Source organism: Leuresthes tenuis, unplaced genomic scaffold (genome assembly GCF_036924035.1).
Source record: "Leuresthes tenuis unplaced genomic scaffold, fLeuTen1.0.hap1 SCAF_12, whole genome shotgun sequence".
NCBI classification, from domain to species: Eukaryota; Metazoa; Chordata; class Actinopteri; order Atheriniformes; family Atherinopsidae; genus Leuresthes; species Leuresthes tenuis.
The window spans coordinates 1,500,983-1,526,245 of record NW_027325366.1 but is presented as its reverse complement, the minus strand read 5'-3'; the positions used below and the strand labels follow the sequence as shown (position 1 = coordinate 1,526,245).

The 25,263-nt window shown below is 43.3% G+C and overlaps 1 protein-coding gene across 2 annotated transcripts; it reads right to left on the bottom strand.

Annotated features, from left to right (window-relative positions):
- Positions 1–345: 345 nt before the first annotated feature.
- marco (macrophage receptor with collagenous structure) lies at positions 346–24,904 on the bottom strand. Of its 2 annotated transcripts, none has more exons than XM_072397797.1 (13): positions 24,641–24,904; positions 21,492–21,590; positions 21,234–21,379; positions 19,039–19,156; positions 18,710–18,781; positions 17,303–17,374; positions 15,168–15,239; positions 14,740–14,784; positions 12,362–12,436; positions 11,705–11,740; positions 11,377–11,430; positions 9,855–10,019; positions 346–1,904 (listed from the first exon to the last, which is right to left on the bottom strand). In XM_072397797.1, the coding sequence occupies exons 1-13, from the start codon at positions 24,723–24,725 to the stop codon at positions 1,774–1,776; spliced, it is 1,170 nt and encodes a 389-aa protein (XP_072253898.1). In that variant the 5' UTR covers positions 24,726–24,904; the 3' UTR covers positions 346–1,773. The 2 variants fall into 2 exon arrangements, with proteins under 2 accessions (XP_072253898.1, XP_072253899.1); XM_072397798.1 differs by having other exon boundaries at positions 12,362–12,433.
- Positions 24,905–25,263: the final 359 nt, after the last annotated feature.

The following is a 25,263-nucleotide window of genomic DNA, read 5'->3' as shown; positions in this document are numbered from 1 at the left end:
GTGGTAGAATATTCAGTGCCTGTAAAATAACTGTAGACAGTTCACAACACTTCTCCAAGTAAGAAAGTCTGACCCTCTACAGCAGTAAGTCACTGCTGATAAGAACTATAGTGAAAGTCAGCCTAAATATCGCAACAATTAAGTTTTTTCTTGTACATTTAATCTTTATTCACCATTGTAAAAAACCCTCTTCTGATAACTCCACATGCACAGATGTGGTGTAAAATCTCACTACACATAAAGGGTAGGTAAAGCAGTTACACTGAAGGTTTTGTTAGATGATGCCTCATAATGACTGAATGTGATTTCACTTGCCGGGGAACTCAAAATGTGTTTGTAGTACAGTATGTTCCTGGGGGTGTCTGGGAAATTGTGACTGAGCCAGCTGTGTCAAAAATCATCCCTCAGCTCCACTCGTGTCCTTGACTGCAACCTCCTCATCCTCACTGACCTCTGTGAAATCATCTATTGTGACGTGTGATGGACTAAGGTGACAAAGTGCATGTTGCTGGAGGACAGAGAGGCCAAATGGAAGAAGAGGAGGGTTGCTGAAAGCAAAACGACAGAGCATCAATAGAACCAAAGGCAGAATAACCAGCAGAGACAGAAAGGTTGGATCATCTTATTCCACTTTTATTAGCGCTCGAGTTTTAGCTTTACAGTATGTAATGACATCAGAATTAGCTGAATTGAATTCACATGCAGTTTATGAATAAGTGATGAGATCTGTTGCGTCATCATTAGTAGCACTGCCAGCTTCTGCTTCTGTCCTCCATGTAAGTGTGCATGTGTGTGTCTGTATGGGCAGTAAAGACAGTGTGTGGTAGCGTCAGCGCCAGCCATCAGCAGGTTTCCTCTGCTATACTGAGGAAACCGTAGCTCTGAAAGGTGTCTGTGTGTAAACTGCAGCAGAAGAACCACTCAGAGGCAGCACTGCCTCGTTAACCCATTCCATTACAGTCCAAGGTCCAGCCTTCATAACTGCAGCTATGGAAGTATTTTTCTCTGTGAAATCTAATATTTGAACAGAATACTAACATTGTACTTGAGGAAGTTGTAAGGTTATTCTAGAGTTATGATATCCCTCTGCATCACTCACATTTTGGCTTTTTAAAACCTAAATCCATAAACTTAGTATTAAAGCTCTTACATAAATGTAGCTGAGTGTGTTATTTCTCCTTGAAACAGTGAAACTTAAAACACCTGAGATTTATGATTCCAACATTTTCAGCCATGAAAAAGCTTTAGCCATTAACAGCTACCCTATAGATAACTGTAAAATCAACCTGTTTGCTGACTGTGCAACTCAGTCTTCTAAAAAGGTGGTGGCTTGTTTAATTACTGACTCTGGGACTGGTGCGGTGGGTAGGTTAGCTACAGGGGTGAACGTAAGCCGGTACGGTTCGGTACGGTTCGGTGCAAAATGTCCCAATTAAAATCAGTAGGAGAGTAAGCAGTTGTGTTTCGTGTTATTTTGTTCAATTTTAATGATGCAGAACAGCTCGGAAAAGAAACTGCTTCTGAGCTAACGACCGGAGTGCGCATGCGCGTCTACTTCCGAAACACAGCGGTTGCTATGGGAATCGGTGCGTTTGATTTCATGTAATAGTACAAGAATTAAAACTACTCTCACCCCTGGTTAGGTACAATATTGCAGTGCATATAACTGGCCGTATTTGGTGTGAATATACATGTTATCCAAATGCTCACTGTGCGTTTATCAAGCCAAACTGTGTAGAACAGCAGAAATCCAGTTTTTCTTCCATTTTCAGCCTACATACAGTGCAGTCCAGCGTCCTCGTCATGATTGCAGTTGTGAATCCCAACTCCATTGTGTGGACAGTCAAAGATATCAGACTCTGCTCCTGTGCATTTCAGCTCATCCAGCCATATCTTACCAGTTCCTACAGGGAGACAGCAGTATAACACAGACATTAATTCATCACACACCTTCTTTGATCAAATAAAAACAAGAAAATCTGAGCTGAAAAAATTCCATCGAACCTTATAAAGACAAATACACTTCAATAGATAGAAGTAACAGTGGCACTAAGAACAGAAAGGAGTTATGCAGAAAGTCCCTAACATACATATAGGATATAACAGACTATATAGAATGGAAGAAAAAAACTTTATTCATCACCCATGGGGGAAATTCAGATTGTCATGTAGCTCAATTAAAATATTTACAATGATTGTATATTAGAACGATAATAATAATAATAAAAATAATGAATAAATGTGAGAAAAAACATGTCAGCGGTCACTGTTAAAAAGCCTTATGGCTGTGGGGACGAAGGCCCTCCTGAAGCTCTCAGTCCTGCAGGAACAAACATAAATACTGTCACATCCAGCTCTGCTGGTTAAGTTATGTTTTTTCCCTTCATTTATGGTTTTCAGTTTTGTAAACGTATTTCCTGTTTAGTTTTGAACACTTTTACTTCCTCCTGTAATCAGCACCTGCCGCGCCCTCATGTGTTTCACCTGTGTCTCATTGTCTTTCCCCGTCACACACCTTCCCTGGCAGCTTATCTGAGTCCAATTCCAGCAGTATCTTCTCACTTTTGCCTCTAGCATTAATGACCCATCTTGCCCTGTTTGGATACCTTTGCCTGCCTGTTTTTTGACCTCCTTGTTTCAATCTTGGACTGTATGGAAGTACAAAGACTTCACATCTCCTGTGTGGAGTGTAAACACAACTATAAATGCAAAACGCTTGTGAAAAGTAAAAGTGCAGGAACTACAAAACTATACAGCAACTGAAAGATTCAATACTATGAATGTTAAAACAAATTGGTGTTAAAAAAAACAGCATTTCCATAGTGCAAAACTAACCCAAATTAGATATACGAAGTGTGCTGATTGGACTGAGATTAACAGCTGCATGCAAAAGGAAGATGTAGATCTATATCATCAGAGACTCAAGGAGGTGTTTGACATCCACAGTGGAGTAAATCTGATGATGGAGATAATGACTCTCCTTATGAACAGCAGTTGAAGAATGCCTTTCTTAAGGGATGTTTGCCACAGATAAGCAGCTTTGTGACCAAACGCATGGTGAGTTTGAGGGACTGGGCCAGACATGCAGAGGAGCACTTTAACAACAAAAAGAAAAGCAAGAAAGGACTAAACTTTTTGTTGGAAGGGAAAGAAAACACAGACCAAAACAGGAGCAGAGGAAGAGGTAAAGAGAGAGACAGATCAGGAAGAGTCATCTGTGTGGAAAGAGGGGGGATTGGGCAAAGGAGTGCAGGCGCAGGGGAAAAGACTGAGAGGAAGAATTTGAGATGGGTCAGTTCTGACTAGATGAGGGGAAAACAAGAGCTGAGCATGTAGCCAGGATAGAAGCAGAAGAGCCAGAGGAAGTGTTGAACTTAGGGGGAATTGAACTTATTACATTGAATGTTTCAGGAACAGAAGTAACTTTTCTATGCGACACAGGTGCAACATGAACTGTAATCCATCCTGATGATATTCCTAGAGTTGAGGGTTCCAGGGAAATGATTTGGGTCAAATCAGCAAATGGTAAGAGCCATCCTGAGCGTTTATCAAAACTCTTGACAGGAACAGATACACAGACTGGAGTGAGTGCTGATTGTCAGGTTGTCTTGTCCAATCTGTGTCCCTGTAACTTACTGGGAAGGGATTTACTCCATTTATTGAAGCTAAGAATAGTTCCAGAAGAAAAAGGGTTAACTGTAGTTCGAATGAAGTCCGCTCAAACAATGATTCAGCATGAGACCACCTTCATACAGGTATAGTTTGGATCTTGTGTCTACAGGCCCCAGCGCTATCACGCTTCCTCTCCGTAAGAAGGCAAAAGAACACGTCTCAGGAGAGCTCACCCTCAGGTCTCCAGATGAATTACACTGCACTATGTATTACAAATACACTCAAGGGCCTGACACAAACATATGAGAAATGTTGTGCAGCTAGCTGCTTAAGCTGCCAGTAAATGTCCGGGAAGCTGACACCCTTTCCACTTTTACGATTAGGCTTAAAACTTTCCTTTTTGATAAAGCTTATAGTTAGGGATGGCTCAGGTGATCCTGAAACATCCCATAGTTAAGCTGCTATAGGCTTAGACTGCTGGGGGACCTCATCTGTCACACCTTTCCTCACTTTGCTCTCTTCTTCCCCCTGTTTAATTTCAAAATTGATTTTATGTCCATGTGACATTATTGTGGTTATTAACTTGTGTTTCCCTGTTCCAACAGGTATCCTTTGAATGGTGTTATGGTGTTTTTCCCCCTCTTTTCCCTCTTTTCTGTCTTCTCAAACCCCAGCTGGTCGAGGCGGATGGCCACCCTTCCTGAGTCTGGTTCTGCCAGAGGTTTCTTCCTGGTTCTGCCAGAGGTTTCTTCCTGGTTCTGGTTCTGCCAGAGGTTTCCTCCTGGGTCTGGTTCTGCCAGAGGTTTCTTCCTGGTTCTGGTTCTGCCAGAGGTTTCTTCCTGTTAAAGGGAGTCGTTCCTTTCCACAGTCCCTCAGGCTCAGGACGGGAGATTGGACTGAAGACAAGTTTCGGTGCAATCTGTTGGTTTCCTTAACTAGGATATAATTTTTTTAATTGGCTCTATATGAATGAATTGGATTATGATTACAATGAATTGAATTCCAATTGGCTTGAATTGGACTTTATTACTTAAGTGCCTTGAGTTGACAATTGTTGTAATCTGGCGCTATATAAATAAAACTGAATTGAATTGAATTACTCTCCCCAGCATGAGAAAGTTTTGAAGATCATGGAATGCGCCTCATGTGTCACTCTCCAAACCCACAGCCGACCACTGGAGGCGTTTAGGTGTGTTTGTGACTGCATGTGAAGGAGCCTCAGATTGGGAGGAGGTGGAGCCAGGAATAGAGTATTCTGAGTAACTGGATGCATATACTAGTCCATTAAATTGGACCACGGATGCAAAACCAAATGTACACTTACAAGGACAGATCTGGCAACAGCAAAGCAGATTCTGATCCATTTTTACTCTCACTGAAAGTGAAGAAGCAGAAATAAAAGGGGTACCAGAACACTTGTGGTCACACACCTTTTAATCCAATAAAAGATGCTGAACCTGTCTCTATAACTCTTCTTTCAGGCCACATCAAAGACAAAATCCACTTAAACCTGAGGCTGAGGAAGGCATAGGTCCGATAGTGGCTTCTCTTAAAGCAGGTGTTGAAGCAGAATGTCCAGACTCTCCATGTAATACTATTGTTTCCTGTGAAAAAGGCTCCTCCCTCCACCGGCTGGAGGATGGAGCAGGATCTGCAGGCAGTTAATAAAGCTGTTGTGCCACGGGCCCCCACAGTACCGGATCCAAATACTCTGTTAAATGATTTGTGAAGTATTTCTCTGTTGTTGTTATTAGTAATGCTTTATTTTCTGTACCTGTGCACCCAGATCCATGTGAATTGTGAATCACCAACAATATTCTCCCAAGCAATGTCAGCTGACCTAGTCAAGTTCAGTCCTGCAAATGGCAGCCAAATATTGTTATATGTGGATGACATTCTTTTGGCTTCACCGACAGAGCAGGACTGTAAGATAGACACTTTAGCGCTTTTGCATTTCTTAGCGGAACAGGGTCACAAGGTCAGTAAAAACAAATTACAACTGTGGAAAACTGCTGTTAAATACCACGGCTACAGTCTCTCACAGGAAGGCAGACACTTAGATGGAGACAGAAAGACAGCAATCTTACAAGCACCGTAACCGAGAACAAAAAGACAGATGATGTCTTTTCTGGGAATGAGCCATTTTTGCAGGAGTTGGATATCTAATTATGCCCTCCTTACAGCCCTTTATCTGCCTTGATCTATGACACCCCTTTGGCTGCTACAGATTCTTTAGTGTGGACGCCAGAAGCCGACGAGAATAAAACAGAATAAAACAGCTGTTTGTCAGTTCATCTGTTCTCGGATTACCAGATTACTCAAAACCCTTTGTCCAAACAGTGGATTGTAAAGAGGGATATATGACATCAGTGTTAACTCAAGCACATGGGGTAAAACCAGACCAATAGCCTACTACTCCTCCAGATAAGATGCAGCGGCCAGAGCGCTGCCACCTTGTGTTCAAGCAGTAGTAGCTGCCTCTATGGCAGTGCTCTCATCAGCAGCTATAGCGTTATTTCACCCATTAACACTTAAAGCACCTCATGCTGTGGCTGTGATATTATTGCAGAACAAAATATTGTATCTTCCGACATCTCTCCTGCAAGACTGTTCTCCTTTCACAGCCACACCTCACATCCATCCACACTGCTGCCTACTTCACAGGATGGAGAGCCTCCTGATTGCATGGCAGAAATATCTATCAGTGTTTTACCCAGACCAGATTTGACTGATACACCCTATGAAAATGCAGAAATAACTATGTTTGTAGATGGTTCAAGCAGGAAGAATCCTGATGGAACAAATGCTTCCGTTTTTTCTGTGGTAACCGAAACTGAAGTTCTCTTAAAGCAACCACTACCAAAGAAATTCTCTGCTCAAGCAGCTGAATTGGTGGCTTTAACTGAAGCTTGTAAATAAGGAAATGGTAAGGTTGTGAATATCTACACTGACAGTCAGTATGCTTTCTCAGCTGTACATGTTTTTCACAGCAATGGAAAAACAGGGATGACAACTTCACAGGTAAATCTATAAACCATAAAGACTTGATTTTGGCATTATTAGATGCTATTCAACTTCCAACTAAGGTAGCAGTGTGTAAATGTGCTGCACATACTAAAATCACTGATCCTGTCTCAAAAGGTAAAAGAAAAGCAGATGAAGAAGCAAAAAAAGCTGCTCAGTTACCAGCAGAAAATCTCCTCTCCAAAGAGGAAACTCACACAGGAATAGACCATCAAGTGTTATGTGATGTGCAAAAAGCAGCCACACAAACAGAAAGACAGAAATGGCAGAATACAGATGCCATTTACAATGTACAGTCAAACTTAAATGAGTGACCTGAAGGGAAACCCATACTGCCAAAAAGCTCTTTTAGATACGCTGCAGTATCGAGCCATGGACCAATGAATAAGGTTTTTACAGCGTATGGTTTTTTTAATTACTCAAGGAATTTTTGTCTAACATGTTTAATATGTGCAAAACACAATCCACAGGGCAATATAAGACCAAGACGAGGACAGTTCCCAAAACCTACGTACCCTTTTCAACACATTTGTGTGGATTTCATTGAACTGAATAAATGTGAAGGGAAACGGTTCTGCTTGGTGATAATAGATGTTTTTACCCAATGAGGCAGATGCACTCTGAGTAGCAAAAGCGCTGGTAAAAGAAGCTATTCCTAGATTTGGAATCCCTTAAAAGATCTACAGTGATAATGGGACACACTTTGTAAACAATGGTATATTCCTGATGACAAAGAACTTAAGAATAGACCTTAGAAACCACTGTGCACATCACCCACAATCAGCAGGTTTGGTGGAGAGACACAGTGGAATAATATAATCAAGACTGAAGAAAATCATGTCATTTTTGACCATTTTGATGCACTCTCCTCCAGCATCCGCTTCTTCTTCATTCTGGCCTTTTCGGCCTCTCCTTTCTCCTTTCTCTTCTTTGCCTCCATCAGGTGTAACACAGAGAAAAGCAAACACGCTAATCCCATTCCTCTTCGAATCTAAGAAAATCCGCTCCTTCAACCTTGCCCTCTTCCTCTCTCTGACAGCCACTCATTCATCTCCCTACGTTCATTGGATAAATGCAGAGCGATACGCAGGTCACATTTCCCATGAGGCATTGCTCCGACCATTCAAATTAAATCGCTGGCCAGTTTATATCTGTGGTCTTGAAAGTTATGTAACGTCTGAATAAAAAGAATGAGATCAAGATGGAAGTCTGTTCTTTCCTTTCTGGTAGACAGTCTTAGTGTTGCATTTCCTGTCCAGTTTGCTGTTTAAGTAAACTCCCAGATACCTCCACCACCTCCACCTCTTCTGCCAGGGTGGAGACAGTGTTTGGCTCACTCCAGCTTCTATTAAACTCTACAATCATATGTTCTGTTCTGCTTGTGTTCAAGGTGAGTTGATTGTTCCCACAAAGGGATCGACCAGTTCCCTGTACTCAGCCTCCATCACTGATACGCCCAACAGCTGCAGAGTCAGCAGAGGATTTCTGGAGATGACGGGACTCTGGGTCATACTGGAGGTCTGAGGTGTACAGAGAGAAGAGAAACAGTGAGAGTACAGTCCCCTGTGGTGCTCCTGTGCTGCTGACCACCTTCTCGGACTCTGTGTTCTGTTTGTCAGGTAGTCAACAATCCAGGTGGTTGTGGAGGCATCCACCTGGATTTTCTGCTGCTTCTTACATAACAGCTGGATAAAATGAATAAAAGCACTGGAGAAATCAAAGAACATGATCCTCAGAGTGCTGTTTGTTGTGTCCAGAGGAGAGTGGGCTTGTTGAAGCATGTAGATGATGGCATCTTCAACACCAGCCTCAGGATTTTACGGCCCTAGGCTTCTGAAGATGTAATTCAGCCTCCCTCATTCATGCAAAGTCGTCATCTCCCAGCAAGGATTGGCTCTTTTGACCCTTGTGCCCGCCTTCTTCAAGAGTCCATTGGACTGGCCTCGAGACTGCTCCTACAATCACAGCTGATGGCCCACTCCCCTTCTATGAAAGATCCTAGAGAGACTCATTTAGGGGGCAGCTGCAGCTTGGTGTGCAGTTTGCTCCCTCTGCTTGTGTTAAACCTTGAATGGTGCAGCCAAGCAGTTTGGATCCTGGTTTATCTTTTTGTGTGATCCTCTGCTTTTGATAAAGAACCTTGAACTGCTTTTGTGGCTGAACTTGTGTTAAGATCCATGACTTCAGTAGGTTTTAGCGCATCCAAGAAGAAATGTTATGGATAATATGGATTCAATATTTGCCTCCAGTAGCAGGGTCACTTGGAAAAGATGATGTCTGGGTTGGCTTTCTGTTGTTAAACTAAACCCTTATGGATAATCAGGCTAACTGTGACCGTTACTGTGATCATTCACAGACATGTCACAGTAAGAGGAGTAGAAACATTATTTTAACAACCTCTGTGGAGAGACAGAATATCTGTCATTTTAATTTGTCCAGACATTTTCCCAACTGCTGGAGACTTCACCTGAACACTCTCATACCTTATCTATACATACAGAACTGTGCATGGAAACTGGTGTGGTGTGTTTGTATGAGCACCCAGTTTTTTATTATGTCCCGATATGTGGATGTTATCTGAATATTCAACAGATTGGAATAATTTCACTGCAAGTGGGGGAAAAGTAATATGTTGTTGTTTTAGGTTGCATAGAGATATCAGATAATAACGTATCATTGATAAAGACTAAATTAAAAACTTGTAAAGAGTTTTACAAAAAGTTTGAACTAAAATAAGTTTTTTACGGTTCAAATTAGCTAAAAATAGGCTCCACCCCCAACCCTGAACAGGATTAAGTGGGTATGGAAGTTGGATGGATAGCTGGACCCTCTGAAAATATCTGCTGAATGTAGGAAACTGATATGATAGAGTAATGTTGACATTTATAAAAACTAACATCCAACATGGGTTATCTCCTATCCTAGCGCTTACCCTGTACTTCCCTACTCCCTCTACTGCATTTTCTCTTTCTGTACTTCCCTCTGTGCCTGCACCCTATCTCTACCCTATCTTCCCCTCTGACAGAGCCTGGCAGGAGGCTTCCTTCTATGTCGCTAATTGTTAGCTTTGATGTTAGCTGTAATGTTATATCCTCATTTGTAAGTCGCTTTGGATAAAAGCTAAATACAGAAACATAAACACAGTTTACTTGAAAAGCTCAGGGAATACAAATGGACCTAAGATGCTCCAACATCTGACAGTGAAGCAGGTTTCTTACCTGGGGCGGCAGTGAAGGTGGAAAGAACGGATTGGAAGCCCAGCATCTTACAGATCACCTTGCCATCTGTAGTGCCGAAGCTGTCATCACAAATGGTGCCCCAGACGTTGTTGTACTTAATTTCTACTCGTCCTCGGTTTTTTCCAGGCACAAGACGCACATTCACTGTGGAGGCGCAGAGTTTCAGATGATGAGGTTCAGAGCAATTAGAATGTGTAATGAGAGTGAACCAAAACATTATGAACACTCAGATCAAATGAAATGCACTGCCTATCAGCACGCTTGGATCCTATATATACTACTTATAGTCAACATGAAACACATGGAGCATGTCTAAAACAGCAAGGCTTATGAGGTGTTACAGCTCAGCAATGGGGAGTCCCCACTGGCAGTGGTCCAATGTCAGGTCAACCAGTGTTGGAGGATGATCTGCAGCAGCTCCAACTCCAGAAACCACGGGGTTCCCTACCTAGAGTCCATGTCTGCACCTGTCAGAGCTGCTGGAAGAGCCAATGGCACATTTGGCAGCCGTCTATCAGCCATTCAAAGCCATGCACAGTTAAAGCTTTTGAATTCTTACACATTGCCGTGAGGCAGTCCCCCACCGACTCTAAAGAAGTTTTTCATGCCACTGCTTCGGAGCTTCATTTGTTCAGGGGAGAGGTGTTGTCTTCTCCCAAAAGACAGACTATGTTCTACATAGACAAAAAAAAGCCACCATCTGGACTGAACTCAATGATCTAGGGTTGCTTCAGTCGTTCAGCTCATTTTACAACCTGAATGTACTGAATGAGCAGATTTTTGCATCAATAGATCTTTTTTTCTTGATTTTATTCCAAGATGATACTGCCTGGATTTGTGGGGCCGTGAAAGAGTGGTTCTCATTGAGCCTGAAACCCACAGAGAATCTTTGAGATGTGTTGACTTTACGCAGCTGTCCATCATCAATACCAGATGTTGGAGAAAAATCAATCCTGTCACACGGCATAAACTTGATGCCACAGCGAACATGTGGTGTAATCATTATATTATCACATTATATGTTTATTATGGGGACTGGATAGTGTAGTGGTATGATTACCACCTTTCGTAGGTGACCTGGGTTCAAATCCCCTGCAAGAAAGGTACTACCTCCAGCAGGTGGGTCATAAGGCAAGACCCTCAAGCATCTGCCAAATGCATGAAGATAATATCTAGCAGTTTTTATTTAGCATAAATCAAACCAAACAGCAACGGAAAATGTCTGTTTTGTTTTTGCCTGTTGAGAGAAAAAGATGATGCAGAATCAATGTAATGATTTCACATCCCCACCATCCTCTCCTCCCCCAAAAAGAAGATTTTTGGGATCTTCCTCAGAAGGCTATTGGTCCTCAGTTGAAGGCAAATGTGTGCATCCAGCATGTAACACGCTGTGACAACGGCCATTCAAATGTCCTGCATTTCTGTGAGATCAGGTTGTTCTCTTTCTTCGTTTTTAACACCTCAGCATCTTGTGAATGATACATGTTCTGTGCACACTTACAATCCCTCCCTTGCTCTCCCTTTTCTCCTTTGGCACCCGGTGGTCCAGGAGGACCTGTGGAGGAGACATAGAGTGTGTGGTCATTCTGAGCACGTCATCGTTAATCTATCACTATCAGAGATCATTTATAATGACGTAACAATAAAATAAAATACAGTAAAATTAATGAATTGAATTAAATGTAAATGCAAACGTACAGTATAAAATATTTCACTAAATCATAACAAAAGAGACATTAAAAAGCAAACAAGCTCAAAGTCCAATAACAGAATTCAGATCATGCCATTTGATTTTTGGATTTGGACACAGATTTACTGTATGCGCTCACCTTGAGTTCCATTGAAACCTTCAGGTCCTCTTGCACCTGTTGACAAGACAAGAAAATGAAATCTTAGGTTACAGCTCACTCGTCTTTGTTTAGCTCACTGACAGCTCAGATAAGTGGTGAAGTGGCAACAAATCCTAACTGCTAACAGGCGCTAAAGGTCTCCAAACTGAGAGGAGATGAGCTCATGAGTTCATGTTCAACCAGAGAAGAAGTCACATCTTATAGAACAGACACAGTGATATGCATCAGACTCCTGGACAATGATTCAGCAACTTTCCATCCATTGTCATCATTGAACTACTACAACACAAGATGTGCATTATTCTGAGCTATGAACACATCTCTGGAACATCTGAGTCTGAAAACTAACATTTATGGACTCTCTCCAAGGAAACTGAGATTCCTTTGATTATCATTGACGAGACTTTTTCAACATGAAAATTGGTCTCATTCTCTTTCGGACTTGAAGATAAAAGACGTTCATGTAAAAGTCTCCCACTGCAGCTACAGCTCTATGGTTATAAACCTCCGTCAGATGGCTGTTGGGCCTTTAAGACACGATTACTGTTAACCACTTAACCAGTAAGACAAAAGGATATCAGTGTAATCAGACACTGAGTACTGGCCCGTTAGATTGCAATACATTATGCTGCTGACCTGTAGGTCCTTGTGGACCCAGATATCCAGGTTCTCCTTTTTGTCCTTTGAGTCCAGAAGCTCCTTCAGGATCTCCTGCACAACAAATCAACAACAGTGCATAATGTATCTGACACACACATGCATTCATATAACCACACACACACATATCGGGACAGCAGCTTTCTGACAGATGGCTGCATGAACTTATTCCCAACCTCAGCTCCTGCGTGGGTGGAGAGAGGCAGCATGAAGGGTTTTAAGAGTAAATAGGAGGGGACAGCAGAGCTTGTTATAACCCTGGAACTGTCACTTGGAGGAGACTTAACTGTCAGCTTCTGACACCATTTTAACGCCAGGTTAAGACATCTGGACAGAGCTCTCTGATGTCGTTCCTGGGACCTGTTCTCTCCCAGTTTGGAGGTCTCGGCCCCGTGTGCTCCGGTTACCACTGCTGCCTTCACTTCCTCCTTCATCCTGTGGTGTTTTTCGAGCTTCTCTTGTTCCTTCTTCTTGATGTTGCAGTCACTTGGAACATTGCTACACCCATCCAGGCTCCCTTCTTCTGTAGTTTGTCGACCATAGCACAGATGTTCCTGCACACTGTTCCCAACACTCGGTTACGGCTCCAGGTTACTCCCTGCTACTATGTGCTGGACTGTCTCAGAAGCCTCTTTGCACAGCCTACGCCTGGTGGGGTCGACTCTGGTCTGTTCTTGAGCTGCCATCGTTAGGGCCTCTGTGCTGTCTTTCAGACCAGCCTTTTCTAAACTCTGATAGACCTTCTCAATATCATCCACTTCTTCAATCTGTCAGTGGTATTGCAGAAGCTTATCCCTCCATGATGGTTGCTCCCCTCCCCTGGGTTTCAGCAGCCTGAGACACTCACTTGGTGGGTCATCACTGGGGGCCATCTTCCTGATGTATTCTGGATATTTGTTGTTTAATCCTGGATAGTGGCTCTGATGTTCATAACTCCTGGACCCCCCTGCTCTGTTTACAATCTCTGGGTGCTTGACTTTCTGTAAAACACTTAAAACACGTGTATTGTGAGTTTGTTTTTTCTTATATATATATCAGTGGCTTCTATCTTCTCCTTCGGTCAGGTTATCATAGGCACATTCCCACTGTAGGAACCTTTTGCAGTTCCTAGAACCTTTTCAGGAATAGGGACGTTTTTTCATGCTTTCGGACATACAGGAACTAGGACCACGGCCCTCAGTTCCTGTAACCATTTCAGCTCCTTCAGGGTCTTTTCTGGGCTCCACAGGAACATGACGGAGGTGTTTGGTGGCTGGTAGCTCCGCCCCTTGTCTGAAACTCATACGACGCGGACACAACCGACGCCTGTTTAATAAGTTAAACTTCGTCTCCCTTGTCTGCGGCGCTCTGCTCTCCTTCTTTCCTCCATGAAAGGAAGAAGTATCGCCCGCTGCTGGATTCTCCGTCTCCTGACTCTCGCTGTGCGCTCTTCCAGCCTCCATCTGAGACGCCTGATGTGATCGTCCATGATTAATATCACCTTCATGCAGACCATGAACACGGTGGCCTCCTCGCTCTCCATGTTAGCTTCTTGGTGCTGTTGTTTTCTTCTCTCCTTACTTTTCCCGGGTTCTGTTTTGTTGCTGAGTGGCGCTAAAGTAACACGTCTGTGGCAGACGGCTGCGTCACATCAGTCCCTGTCGAGGCCCCCGACTCATGTGCGAATGCAAAATGAAACGGTTCCCCTGGGGAAGGACAGGTCTTAGAACTAAATTCGAGGTGAACAGTTCTTAGAACTCTCTGTCCGAATGCGGCTCATGCCAGCAGGGTATCTGATGGCTTGGACTCAGTTCTTCCCAGTTAGCTGACTCTTCAGGACCTGTCTTACTCTTTGCAGGTTCTTGGATATGGCTGACTTCCTTGTGGCCTCCTCATGGTTGCCATTCGCCCGTGGGACCCCAAGGTATTTGTGGCTGTCCTGAACATCTGCTGTGGTGCCGTCTTGTACTTCAGCCCTTCTTTGATATAATTCGTCCGGATTCATCTACCAAGTCTGAAAGACATCCCGATGTGAGGTGGATCAATGGGTCGATATTTTGTTCTGTTTGTCATTTTGAGGAGGTGGCTGATGGTTGCTCCACTTTGAAACAGGTATCCAAACCTGCCTTTGTGATCATGTGGCTGGGATGCAGAGCATCTCCTTGGTAGACGTTAACTTGGGCAATTGGCTTTGAATTGTGCCTTACAGCAGCTCCCATGCTGTACAGCAGCAGGTTATTAACCATTAGTTGGGTGGAGCTGCCTCTGTTTGATATATTTATTAAATTTTTGATTTCAGTAAATAGATTCGTCTTCCTGTAACAAAACAGTTTCCCTCTGAGGATGAATGTAGTATTTCATGGAAACATTTTTGTTACCTCTCTGGCCAGAGAGCCCCGTGTCGCCTTTCTCTCCACGAGGGCCTGTAATCAGGATACAAGGGACAACAGTTGGAAGTACAGCGTTAAAACTTCATTTATGGAAGACTGGAGCTTTCATACTGAAAGAGGTGCATACAAACTGAAATATCCTCATGTATCAAACTGTGTGTGCACCTGTTTCTGTGCATCTTTAACACTAGAAGCATGTGCACGCAGTTTATATACAGGGCTCTTTTTTTCTGTTACAGCAAAGGAGTTGATGCCTGAGCAGAGTAGAAAGCTCCCTGATAGATTATTAAGAAAATAACTTGTTGATGATTAAAAACTTCAGTTTAAACCCACATAAAAAGCCCTCATTGAATCTCAGCTGTTCTTTGTTTTCACGTAGTCAGGTCTGGTGAGAAGATGGTGCAGGAAGCTCTTACCTGAGGCCCCCGGATCCCCTTTCTCTCCCTTTGCACCCGATGGTCCTTGATTCCCTGGTGGACCACTGGGACCTGCAGTGGTGCACACACACACACACACACACACACACACACACACACACACACACACACACGTTTGTACAATATAAACTGAGAAATATCTTCAGTCTTTCCCTCATACAACAGCATGTCAGCAATAATACTGATGATGAGAGCTTAAAAGAGGAAGAGAAACTCAAATGTTGCATTCCTTGTTGGATAATTTTTCCATTTCACAGCTCAAGAAGTTAATTTTACATTGTTTGGAACATGATGTGAAACCAGGCAGGGTCACGTTTTTATCTGAGGACGTATAATTTACAAAATTTATAAAAGCTGTTTTCCTAAGAATTCATCCATCAAACATTATGATGGACATCATAATCTCAGCATCCTATTTAATGTGTAATACACTGTATATATGGTGGTGGGTTTGTGCACCATATAAAGGGTTAGATGAGTATGATAGACATGACTTTTACTCTGAAAATAAACAGCTGCTTCCTGTGACCTACAGCCACACATGAACAACCCCAGGAGACACCACCAACTCTTTCTCACGCAGCCACAGACACAGATAGCTGACTTCTACAACTTGCCGTTGTCCTTTCAGAGTTAGTGTGGGTGCTGACATTCATCTGAACCTTTGTAGCCTCGAGGACAACAGAACGACCAGAGGAACCCACTTCAAAGCTCCCCCTGCCCCACCAAAATCTGTTTAAACCCTGTTCACATACTTGCACATACAGCCCCGATGATTATTATGTTGCTATTTGGACTCTACAATATGAGAATAGCAGAAAACTGTGGAGTGAACATGTGGGCAGGGCAGTACATTTTCAGTGAGACACTTTCCCTTAATGAGGAAGTTGGCAATGAGTCAGACACCGAAGCCATGAGAAGTTTGCTGTTTTGTGGAAAAAACCTCAAATGTTCAATTTTCAGGACATAAACACACCCAAAGCATCTCAACCACAGCTGTGTGGTGCTGAATGAATGATAACATAGCATATATAGCACCACCACAGCCATTAGGAGGGAAAATAAAAGAAAAACAGCATTGACTGAGAGTGTTATTGCGGGGACATTAAAGGGTTAAAGAACATAGTCCCAAACACTCATAACTGCACCTGGATAAGCATGAAGCTGTTTAACCTCCCTGTGCGTAAAAAGTGGTCAAAAAACATCATTTATCAAATATGAATATTTGTTCATAGACGATTTGGCCACAAATGCTCCAACAATGTGCCCAACTGAGCCAAATTTGATGTCTGCCTATCTAAGAGTAACATTTCAAACACAATGGCACATATTGTAGGTATCATAAAAACTCCATGGGTCCTGATTTCATGGCAATCCATCCAATAGCTGTTAAAGTCAGGAGGTGGACTGACTGCCAGCTGGGCCAAAAGCCAGCACGCCTTACCTGTTTGGGCAGCCTGCACAGACAGGTGTCCTGTCAGCTCAGCTTATCTGTGCAGGCTGCGGAGACACCAAACTGGTGGACTGAACGCCAGCGTTTACTTTTGAACACATGCAGCGTTTTGCCAACCTGGCAGGTTCATATACTTTGTAGTAGCATGTAGAGTCGATGTGACAGAGCAAAGATTTGAGCTTGTGTCTGAACGTATGACTGAAAATCAGTCCTGTGAACTGTCACAGAAACAGACAAAGCTTGTGAGGCCTGGTGGAAGAAACGTGCACTTTCATGGGAACTTTTCACAGAAAACATATTCAGCCAGAATTAGTTTGTTGGAAACATTTCACACACAAGTTTACGTGTTTTCTCTGTTCCTCAGTGGGACTTTTTAGTTATTCAAGTGAAGATTTCGAGGTTCTTCTCAAATCAAATCTACATGCTCTTAGATGTTCTTCTGAGTACCAAAGCTGCAGTCTTTGCCTGAGACAGACGCAGGTTTAAAAGGCTCTGACGGCCATCTTGTTTTTCATTTAGTTCAGGCTTCATCTGAGTCGTTGTAAGCTTGTTCTATGATTTAATACAGTTCATTTTTTCCACACGTGGTGTCGGGCAGCCTTGAAAACAACAGTAAAATGTGACACATGATTATAATGAAACTCATTAACTTCACCAGCACCTGGCCCTCCTTGTTGTCCTTTGAGTCCCATTTCACCCTTTGGTCCTGGAGGTCCAACCACCCCACTGTCACCTGAAAAAATAGAAATTGTACTGATTCTAGGGAGCACAGTGCTGTGGTAGTTAGCTAGTTAGTGGCAACCCAGGACTGTACCACAGAGGGCCGGCTGGCCACATCTGTTTGCTTCCATATATTTGAATGAACGCTCTTAGCTTTGCTCCCCCGCAGAATTTCTCCCTGATTGGCCAATGTTTTGGCCGTTGTCTCCTGCAGGTAGAATGATGACTAACCCTGCTACATCCCTTTTATCTAGATATGACTGTTTGATTCAGGGGTAAATCCTGTCTGTTGTTGCTTCCCTTCTTTTTTACACAGGAGCCACTTAGCTTTAGAAACTCAAATACCTCGTTGGAATGAAAGAAGAAAGCACCACAGCAATGTTCCACCATGTGCTGGTTGGTCTTACCACATCTGTATGTCACAGAAACTCCCAAACGTGTAGCTGTGGGCTTTATGTTGGAGGGAAGTGGTCCGAGGTGGGGTGTGATGGCGTTCGTAATGTCTTCAGAACCGATAATCAGGACTTTGGTCCCCATGTTAGGCTACAGGAAGTATTATCAATGAGCAGACATAATCACTATGTTTGGGGCTGAAATGGCAGATTCCACTAACTAAGCTCTGCAGAACCTCACATGAAGAGCTGAAGTTATCAACAGTAAGTTTGGAGGCTGAAGCCCAGGTCCTCTATCTGTTTGTCCTGTGCTGTGTCAAACTGTGAGTGAATCATTGACTGTGGGCAGCAAAAGAAATGTCAAAGCAAAGTTATTACAGCTCAGTGCATGCTGCTGTTGCTCTTCACTGTTTCTTTAGGCCTTCATGGGCTGGAAATGGGGGGGTGACCTTTTGGGAAACATCGACCTCAGTCATTTGGCAGCTTCAGAAAAAGTCTAACTTCACACAGGAGAGAAATCGTGCCCATCAGCTCGGTCTCAGCAGCCATCGATGCAGGGTTAGGGTGACACTCCCTGCTGCGTGCAGACCAGCAGAGCTTTGGAGTGAGGCTATAACGCTGGAGTCTTTTCTGTCTGAACCGTTCTCACGTCAGATCCATGCTAACAGCTGCTGTGCTGCTGGCTGTGGTCTCATTGAAAAGAAGTGATTCCAGCACCGCGGAGGTGTTGGATCATCTGTTTGGTGGCGATGTGAAAAGACTAAGTACCCTGTTCTGGCATTTAAAAGCTTTTGGAGGAGGTTTTTTCCTGAAAACAGCTGCTTGTGGTGGCCAGTGTGAGAGCTGAGAGAGTAAATCATGACGGCAAAGCTGAGCTCTCGCTCTGTAAGACATCACATTGTCATTTGGTGCATTTTCGGAAACGAATGATTGATGCTGCAGTGAGTTTGACTCACCTTTGTTGCCTCTTTCTCCTGGTGCCCCTGGATGCCCCGGCAGCCCGTCTGTGCCTGGAGGCCCGGGAGGTCCTGAGGACACACACATAATGCTGTACAGCCTGATTGTGTGATGATGTGTCCTCTCTGTACCTGCCACCCATCTCATCACCGGGCTTAGCATGACATCTCCCCTGGTCTGGGTCCACTCACCAGCTTGATGCTCAGAGGGGCGGGACTCTTTGTCTTTTGGACGCACCACTTAGTTCTATCGCCCTATATCTTACATAAGGCCTTACCTACCTGTAACCGCTGCTTTTAGGCTAAATGCATAAACCCAGTACATGTACCTGTTGTGAGGTTGATGGCTGTTAGTTTGCTCTGCAGGCGGTGGTTGCTGATGTTAAGCAGGGTCAGGTCAGCCCTCAGCCCGTCCAGCTGACCATCCTCACCACACAGGTTTCTGACCTGGAAGGAGAAGCATGTATGTGATATTAAAGTAAGTTAAGGCCCCACTGAAAGGATGAAAAATGGCAGAATGATTCTTTAATGAAGAAACACTAACATTCACAGTTACTCACGAGCTCTTCTGAACTTCTGTTCAGCGTGAGTATAACAGGATGTGGCTTCTGATCTGAGCCCATCATGAATAATAACTCTCTCATTAAACGTTTCCAAAGAGTTTCAGCGCACCAGAACACCTGGTTTTATGTTCTCACCCAACAAACTGCTCCATCCCAACAAGCTGCACTTGTCAAGCTAAGTAATCCGACCTTTTTAGAGTCATTTAAGGAGCATGACACCAAGAAAACACGGGAGTAGATCTTGGAGTAACCCAGACAGAATCTGAACTGACCCCCATGGTCTCCATCTAACTTGGTTGAGCTTAAAAAATTCTACAAATAAGAATAAGAGAACTTTTTTGACAGATATATACATCAAGCTTTTAGAGTTTTCATGGTCGGTGTCGCTGTTCATGCAGCAGATGGATCTGCAGTAAACAAATCCGAGGGTTGGACAATAAAAGTCCAGAAGAGAAGCGCTGTGGGATGCAACAGCTGTCATTAAAACAAACCTCTGTCTGAGCCCTGGACACGCACAGCTATGTTTGTACAGGCTGATGAAAGAGGAGTCTGAGGGACCTGTAAAACCGATCCATGAGCAGCGTAATCCTTTTTTACACTACAGGCTGCAAACTGGCAGGATTTGGGTCTGAAATGATTTCAAACTGAGCAGAACTTATTTCCAGGTTAGTTTGAACAGAGCGGAGGAGCTGACTGAGGCTTCATCTGTGGGTCAGAGACGATCGGTGCTTCCTGTTAGTAAATCCAATGCTTCCTGCAGTATTCAAACACGTTTCATTAGCTTTATTACAGGAATCATCCACAGCTCCAGTCTACTCTGATTTACAGCCCAGTGCACAGGGAGCAATGGGCACCATCGGATTTTCTCCATGAATTTAAAGAACTGCAAAGACAGAACCGAGCAAAGCGAGCGGGTCAGAACCAGGGAGCTGATGGGTTTTTCTGATCGATGTTTTCTCTGCAGCTGAACCTTCACATGCTTGGCTTTAGCTGCTGTATCTGCCACAGTTTTTCTTTATTTCTAATGACAACATTAATAAAGGATGCCATCACACTTAAGGGTTTGTGCTTCTCCAGGTTTTGGTGTTTCTGTCCCGTGTTCTTGTCAGTTATCAAGTCATTTGTTTTGTTTCTCTAGTCCTGATTTGTCCACAGATTTCTCTCTGCTGCCCTCTGTTCTTGGTTGGCTTTTGTTTAAGATCTGTTTGTGTTCTTGAATGATTGGTTCCAGGATTTGTTCCATTTGTATTAATCTCGTCTTGATTTTAGTCAGTATTTAATCTCCCTGGTTTCAGTTCCTCGCTGCCACACCCTCTGGATATAGTCTGAACTCTGTTCTTTGGTTTTTGTGCCACTGAATGTGGTTCTGCTGTGTTTTTGGTTTTAGTTCTCTAATAATCTGCTGACCCGCAGCTGGGTTCTCTCCACCACAAATTGTAAAATCAAGATGAGCAAATATTGTTCATGAAACAATAAAATGTCTCATTTTCAACATTTTTCTACGTTCTGCTGTGAATGTAATATTAGTGAATGGGGTTTACACATCAGTGCATTTTACACAGCTTCTTCCTTTAATATCTTTAGTATCTTTGGCGTGTTCATCATCAAATTTTAGAAAAGCAAAGTTTAGCTTGAATGACAGATGCCAACACAGCGAGTGTTTGAGGCAAAGTTTAGCTGAGGCCGAGGGAAATGGCACCGCTTGTCATGTTGGATTATACCTTATGGAAAGGCTGGTCTGGTGATAGCGTGGAGAGAAAGTTACAGGATCAGAGCAGCTGCTCAGATATTTTCTCTGCACAAACACTCATCTACCAGATAAAAAGGAAGCAAAGGTTTCCTCCAGTGAGTCACATAAATGGGATCATTCTGTGCTGTGCACATGATACTGAGGTGGCTGTCTTCACGTGACGCAGCGTAACGGACTGAGCTGCTCTCAGGGATTCAAAAAGAAACAGAACCTGACTCTGCAGCACCCACAGGTGGCCCCTCAAGGTCTTGGTTTCCTGGCTGTTGTTGTGGATAAGAGTTTGGAGGTTGTCATCATCCTGAGTTGTCATCATCCGCAATTGTGTGGGGTTAGTTAGTGAAGACTTCAGCGTGAAAACTGGGTCCAAAAGAGAAAAGAACTCGTAAGTTGCATCATTCAGGTCACATTTACCAAAGGTTTGAGATAAAATGCTGCTGAAATAATCCTAGTGTTTCTGTCTCTGCTGTACCTTCATAAATGAGGAAGGCATTCAGAGCTGTCTGTAAGATGATGTAAACGATGATCACGTTAAAACACCACTGACTCCTGGGCCTGGCTGGCTTCCGGTCTGAAACACAAATGAGATGCATTTAAAACAACAGAATCTGCAAACGCTTGTGCAGCAAACTGAAATCATTCAGTGTGACAGAAAGTGTCTCAGTTCATCAGGGGCTCAGGCCAGGAAAGCTCAGATTACATGAACCTGATGCTAACAAGAAGACTGAACAATTATCTGTTACTTTATCAAGTTATTGCCAGCTTCAGGTTCAGGCTCACACCTCTAACACTCCTCTAATCCCCTTTTATACCCAGCTCACCTCTTCAGGACAGTGTGTGTTGGTTTCTTTGCCCCCTGGTCTGCTCATCCTTCAACCCCCACCCCCTCATCCACTTTCTCTCCTGTCATCGTCCCTCTATCACCTTTCAGGTGCACAGGTGAGCCTTTAATTGAGAGCTGCTTGAACAGGACTTTAATGGAAATGTTCCCTCTTTCTTACCAAGTGCAGCACAGGGGAAATGAGTGGGTTTCTTGGTATAATGTCTTGGTGTTAATAACAACTTTAGGTGTTTCACAGGTGCCATGTTTATGCTCAGCTCAACCAGAGCCAACCACACTGGTGGGCATCAAACAGTGGTGCACCCCCCCACCACCACCACATAAACCTCATCCTTCCGTTTCCGAGTGTGGAAACACAGAAATGACAGACTTTCTCCTGGAAATGGGCTGTAAAGCCACCAGTGAAGTGTTTAGTAGGTGATACCTGAGGACACCTCTGTTTAAAGCTGCTTATTTTTCACTTTACCATAAATGTCTTGTTAAATCCTCTTTTAAACCATCCGTTCCCCATGTCTGACCTGGCTGGCTTCAGCAGTAATCAGCTGGCAGGGACTGAACAGGACTCTCAGATGAGAGGGACCAAGATGTCCAGTTGCCTTTACTGAAGCTCTATTTTTCTGTCCTCTGGGCTGTTTGCAATTGATCTGAAGCAAATCAGTTTTTAATTTGCCATGTTTTTATGTGCCAGCTGTGTCACCAGGTTTACATCCAGCCCATGTGTCTGCAGAACTGCAGGCATCAACTGTTTCCTGTATATGACACAGCTCATTCAGCAGGGTCTTTGTGCCCCTACGAGTTTAAAATCTAACTAAAACAGTGGTGAGGCCGGTTTCATGTCAGTGGCTCCTGGTAATCCTGTTTCTGTGCTAAATCCTGCTGCTTGTGTCATACAGGGAAGGTGAAGCATGGCTACCACCTGCTGGTCATTACTGCCCCTCCATTCCTCCCAGCTTTACCACTGATGAGCAGAGCTGAAGGGCATCAACGTGTGACTTTGTTGGACAGCAGAAAGCGCTGCCCCCCCATAACTGAGCTAAAGGTGGGGGTCCTGCAAAGTTTAAACAGCAGGTAAGCGCACGTGGACATGTGCAAACAGCACAGATCAGCTGTGGGCTGAAATATAGAAGCAGGTTTTCAATTCAATCATTTGAATGAACTGTAAAGTCTTCAGTTCTAACTCAACTCTAACATGAACCCAGCTTTCCACTTCCTTATTTTATAAGTCACACAAACCCGTTTATTGGTCTCATCGCACATTAATGCCGACCTGCAAAGTCCAGCTTTGGTTGTGAAATGCAGAATAATCAATAAGTTGTGAAACAAACAACTTTCTGTGTTACCATGGAGTTACAGGCAGCACATCCAAGCCAGTAAGTAACTTATTTATCGTTGAACTTTGTTGTCCCTGTGTGTGTTTCCTTATTTCAGTGATGTGTCCACATCCACATCTGGTTTGAAAAAGACTGAATCATCAGTTTATACTGTTGATAACTCAGTACTCCCTCAACTTTGTTGTCTTGGTATTTGATGTATCTTTATGATTCCACTACATTGAGCTTGATAACTATAAGTATGTGTAAAGGTGTGATTTTATACTGTTTCACTGACTGGTCTTTGGTGGTAACTGTGTAATACTGAAACGTCTTTACCGTACAAACGTATGACCCAAATGTGTAAAATAAATAGAATGAATTCATTCTGGTACTGACTAAAAACAGACCTGAAGTGGAAGCGCACGTTTGATCTCTTACACAAAGCAGTAAAAATCCAACTAAACACTGACTGAACCCCGAGCCCGAGGGGGAAAAACCACAGAGATCAGTTTGAAAAAGTCTTAATTGTGTTGTAGGATGCAGAGTTATAGTCTCACACAACAGATTTTTAACCCCATAATGACTGTCTGCTCCCAAATGAAATACATCAATAAGCACAAGAGGAGCAAATCCAAACTATTAAATGTGGTTTGCTGAATATTAAATCTCTCCCTTCGAAGTCTCTGTTAGTGAATGATTTGATCTGTGATCATCATTTTGATATATTTTGTCTTACAGAAACCTGGCTGCAGCAGGAGGATCATGTTAGCATTAATGAATCAACTCCCTCTGACTATTTAAATGTTCATGTTCCTAGAACCACAGACAGAGGAGGAGGAGTGGCAGCTATCTTCAGATCAGGGTTACTAATCAGTCCTAGACCCAAGATTAGTTTTAGCTCTTTTGAATCTCTGATTCTCAGTTTTTCCCACCCAAAGTGGAAATCACAAAAACCTCTTGTGTTTGTTGTTGTGTATCGTCCACCTGGCCCTTATTCTGAGTTTCTGTCTGAATTCTCAGAGTTTTTATCCCAGTTAGTGCTGAGTACAGATAAAGTCATTGTAGTGGGTGACTTTAATATTCATGTAGATGTTGAACATGACAGCCTAAATATTAACTTTAATTCTATATTAGACTCTATTTATTGGAAGTGTTCACAGACCTACTCACTGCCTTAATCATAAAATAATCTTAATCTTAAAGCAGACTGTAAGAAAGCTGGAGAGACAGTGGCGTTCCTCTAATTTAGAAGAGTCTCAATTAGTCTGGAAAGATAGTTTAATAACGTATAAGAAAGCCAATCGTAGAGGAGGAGGAGTGGCAGCCGTTTAATGTTTTCTGCCAGTAACGACAGTCTCATTTCAAGATGTAAAGACCTTCCATTAATGCACAGTTTCAAAGTTAATATGTGTTTTCCAGCATGAATTTCCTGCTCCTGTTGTTTCAAAGGGTTTCCCCGGTACTCACCATCAGGCTGGAGGCTGTAGAGCTCGCTCCTGTTCAGTGACATATCAAACAGCGGGTTACAGTAGGTCTGTGAGACCTGAGCCATAGTGCTGTCTGCTGATGTCTCCAGAGTCTAAAGTTTCTTCACTTCCTACTTCAGCAACTCTTGATGTTTGGAAAACGCAACTCTTCCCCAGATTGCAACAAAACCCCACAAATCACATGGTCACCACTTGAAATAGTGGAAGGAACTTCATTTGATTTATTGCTGAGCGGGGCGAAATTCTGCAACAAATACTGGTCACTGTAACCCCGGCAGGGCCACTGCTGGGCAGAATGAGGAAGATGGAACTGTAATGCAAGAAGGCCTTGAAAAGCAGTCCAGAAATAATGGGACATACGTTTATATGAAGCTCAGAGTTTATTACTTCTTACTTTGTCTCAAAAAGCATGAATATATTCAGTTTATCACTTTTACACACTGAGTTTCAGCAGGAAGGGGGGTGGTTTTGGTCTTCTTTGACTTGCTCTACCTTTGCTTTTGCCTCTTCCCTTCAGTCCCTGTACCCTGAACACAGCTCAGATTAAAGCAGGTTAAAGCGCCATCAGGCAGAGAAGAAGCCAGAAACTCCTCTGGACCACGT